The sequence below is a fragment of the Hibiscus syriacus genome, unplaced genomic scaffold, assembly GCF_006381635.1.
Source record: "Hibiscus syriacus cultivar Baekdansim isolate YM2019G1 unplaced genomic scaffold, ASM638163v2 tig00110198_pilon, whole genome shotgun sequence".
Taxonomy (NCBI): domain Eukaryota; kingdom Viridiplantae; phylum Streptophyta; class Magnoliopsida; order Malvales; family Malvaceae; genus Hibiscus; species Hibiscus syriacus.
Window position 1 is genome coordinate 1,668,596 of NW_024062623.1, and position 4,279 is coordinate 1,672,874.

A 4,279-nucleotide genomic window follows, 5' to 3' on the forward strand; every position below is an offset into this window, starting at 1 on the left:
CGACTACCAATTTTTTACCAGAAAAGGACGAGCTTGGAACATATGAATAGTCTGATTACTATATTGTAACTTTTAATAGTTAATGGGCTCAATAAAACAATATCTTATAGTCGAGATATTATTTTATAGTTTTCAATAGTCGGAAGACTTATTAAAGTAGCACCATATAGTTGGATGATCATTTGTATATTTTATCCTTAATAAAGTAGCGTCATATATGTATGGGATAAGATCTTGTTATACAATGTAAAACTTTTTTAATTTTACACATATTTAAGACCGTTAAATGAGTGAATTTAGAGAGTCGTAAATCAAGTAAGAAAGCGAAGCTGTTAAGTGTGCGTCTTGCATAATCTAATAGCGGTTAGTGTTGGAAAGGATTTGTACTTCTAATTTATTCTCGTAATAATTATGTTTGTTTTATTAATATTGATATCAATTATTTTATCTTTTTTGTGATTTTTAAATATTTAAAATAATAAATACATTTATAAATTACAAAATATTGAAAATATAAAAATATAAATAAATATATTAAAATTTGTAAATTTATAAGAACTATTAAAAATTGTAAAAACCAAAAAATTAACGTCAACTTAATAAATTTGTTATTTTTTAGTTTGACATTGTTTTCAAAAAGTGATGTAGAAAATTACTTTTGGAAAATACTTTTAAGAAGTGGATAATTATTTTAACATGATATTATAAATTAAAAAAAATATACATTTAAATGATCTTTTAAAAAATTGAGGGTAAAATATGTTTTTTTTTAATTTGAGGATAAAAAAATCATGAGACCAAATATATATGAAGATAAAACTTATGATATTTATGCATAGTAAAACTCCATAAAGGCCAACATCATCAGATTATATAAGGAGTTTTATAAACCCACAAACACTGCAAAGCAACACATAGTTTAGCTTATGTCCACCAAGTGAACAAGTCTTTCTAAAGCAAACATGTTTATTCAAACTGGTTCAACCATTTTTTCCGATATTACATTTCTGCAAAGGCCTCCATCTCCGACCCGCTCCGTTCGCTCCTATGGAGTAAACAGTCTTTTTTGCTTTGCGAATCAGTTTACGACATATTGGACACATCTTGTTATCTTCCTCCATGACCCTGCAGATTTTATCTGTCAGTGAAAAGGTTTTACAAGAGTATGTAGTGGAGAAGAAGGTTTTCTTTTTCTTTAAGTTTGTACCTTTTAGCACACTCAAAGCATGTGGCAGAGTGTCCACATGGAATGAAGAAGCAGTTGCGTTCATCATCATAGCATATAATGCATAATTTCGCATCGTTTAAGTCCACCGAAGAGTTTCTCGATGATCCAGTTCCATCATCATTGTCTTCCTCTGCACTCGATTCGTTGGTATGCTAAGCTGGCTTCTTCGGCAAAATAGGGACGGTCGGCGTTCCTCAGTCGAACTCGGTATCGCACGACTCTTGGGATTTCACCAACAGCAACATGATAATGATGAAAATTCCTACAGATGACAGAACTATTAGCCCATCATAGCAGTTTAAAACTTAATCCGCAGGTCTTTAATATGTATACGGTACCTAAAAGAGCAATGTACGAGATATCTCGGTTATCGAAAGACAGCTCGACGTAACGTCCATCAATATCACTCTGAAAAAAGTTAGAATCTGAGTCGATATCTAACCGATAAAGTTAAACTGAATTATTAAAAGTGTTTAGACTTTACATTATCAGCTGTTGAAACTACAACATAATGTGTGTTGGGAAACTGAAGATCGAGATAGCATGATCCATTTAGTGCTGAACACACACTTGTGGCTTTTGATACATCATAAACCATGGCTGTAACAGTTAAGTTAAATGTCATCGTTATGCTTCTGGGGTTCGAGTTAGTCACACCTACATAGTAATGGCCATCTTCATCAATGGTGTACTCAGCTTCTTTACCTGAAATAAAAACTATTGAATAAACAACAGATAGTTTCCCTGAAAGAAAAAAAAAGGTAAAGGGATGGATTTTACCAGTCATTTGTTCATTCAAGAAAAGGGCATAGAAGGGAAACGTCAGTTCGGGCAGCAATGAGTCTTCTCCTATTCTTTCTACAAAAACACGAACTAATTCTGTAAGTTCTTCCAATCCACATTCCAGAGGGACTAAACCGGATAGAAGATTGTTGGTGGGAACGAATAAGATGCCTAGTTCGTTCACAGTTTCTCTTTTGATTTAGGTAGAGTCGAAGTTAGTATAACCATCAATGGGTCCAATTAAAAAATAAAGGTTCAAAAATTTTAATACTCATTTTTTTAACAAAATGGGTAGCAACAATTTTTATTTTTTCTTTTACCCTTAATATATTAAACTACATTTAATAATTTCTCCACCCCTAGGTGTAAAAACGACTGTTTAACTCGTGAATTTTTGTGAGAGATAGGAGGAAAAAAATAACGTGAGAGAAAAAATTCTTCTAAATTGAAGATCAAAGAGTTTGAGAGAGAGATCTTCTTTCAGATTTTCTGATTGGTTTTTATGTGTTAATCTTTCGCCGTTGGTGCAGTAGCGGATCCAGAAATTTATAAATAAGGTCTAAAATTTTAATTTTATTTTCTTAAAAATAATGGGGGTGCAAAAAAAATTTCTTCTATTTTTATTTAACATATTATACTAAATTTTATTTTTTTCCTAAATAATGAGGATGCACTTGATCCTTATGTACTTAGCTCTGTCAACGTTAAAAATCGAAGAGTATGACTTTGAAAATCGATCTGTGATTTTAGAGTTAGTGTGGTATCTCTAAAAGTTTTTTATTGACGAGGATTTGATAGGTTTTCGAAGGTATAATAAAGTTAAGATTAAGACAACTTTACCTTTAATCAAAAGGATTTCGATTTTGTCTGATCTACTGGTTTGAGTGGCCCATCTCATGCAGATCTTAGAACCCTTGTTTAACCACAAAGAGTATCCCTGAAATCCAATTTCAAATCTTATCTACACAGGCTTCAACCTCACGAAAACTCAAACCAGACATCTAATGTTACATACATACCTTCCGGTCATATGATCCAACAATCAAATAGCTTGAAGAGCTCCAATTTGCTTCCTTGTTCCGGCTCCTCTGAAAACCCATAAACAAGAGTCCTTGTACCATTTTCATCTCTTACTTTAACCTGTTCTGCAAAAACAGCACTGGCCTGCATCAATCGAGAAGAGTTCGGTCCAAGCATCAGATGGTGATCCCCATAGCACTCTAATCGGAGGATCACCGTCGCTGCAAAACCAGAAAAAAACAAAACAACTGAAGGGTCAATGGAACATAAAATTATTCACAAGGAAAAAACAGAGTGAAAGGATGACATGCCACATAACCAAAAGGACAGAGGAGGTAGGAATCGTGACCAAGTGCCCCGCCACCGAGGGAGTTGATCAGGGTGGGTGAAGGGTATCATGTCATGCCTGAACATGCTGGATGGGATTTGGAAAACAGAGAGAAATGCAGTGAAGATGGATGGAAAGGTAGGAGAAGATAGTGGCTTTTATGGATGCGAAGAAGTAACGGTTACGTTTGTGATTGGCGGGAGAATTAGTGACGAGTATTGTTGAACGTGACAAAGCTAAAAGCTGCTCTTTTTTCAATGTCGGCGGTTTCACGCACCCATTTACCATTGGCGTCGCCAGCAGCCGAAGGAATTCCGGGGTGAAACCAGTATAAACGAGGAAGGCATGAAGATAGCAGAATCACTCAAAAATTGGGGATTACAAAGTAATATTGATATGAAATATTTTCACTTACTTAACAATAAATGGTAAAAAACCTCTAAAGACGACGTACTCAAATTCAAAACATCTAGAGGTAAGGATTATCAATTTAATTGTTAAAGTCATTTGATTCATATTAAAAAAATAGTTTTGATAAATATATATGAGGTATGATCTCCTTACATAGTATAAATCTTTTTAATTTTACACAATTTTTAGTTTTATACGGATTTAACATTGCTAATGTGTGTAAATAAATTGTTGAAATTAACAGTAGAAAATAAAAAAAAATATTCACTAAAAAAGACAATTTAATCTCAACATTTTATTTTCACTTATCTAATAATCTTAAATCTATATAAAACTAAAAAGTTTTACATTATGTAAGTATATATAAACTCTATTAATACATATTTATTTTTTCAAAAATTATGAGAATAAAAACTTGAAATTATTAATTTCAATTATCTGTTATAATGGCAAAACTTAAATTTTATTATTTTCTATTATCTATTATAATGGCATGAATTATATACTAG

General features: G+C 32.3%; 1 protein-coding gene across 1 annotated transcript; it reads right to left on the minus strand.

Annotated features, from left to right (window-relative positions):
- Positions 1-1,680: 1,680 nt before the first annotated feature.
- On the minus strand, positions 1,681-3,137 carry LOC120218648. Its single transcript, XM_039215576.1, has 3 exons — positions 3,031-3,137; positions 2,852-2,948; positions 1,681-1,933 (listed from the first exon to the last, which is right to left on the minus strand). Exons 1-3 carry the CDS (start codon positions 3,130-3,132, stop codon positions 1,692-1,694), a joined length of 441 nt encoding a protein of 146 aa, XP_039071507.1. The 5' UTR covers positions 3,133-3,137; the 3' UTR covers positions 1,681-1,691.
- Positions 3,138-4,279: the final 1,142 nt, after the last annotated feature.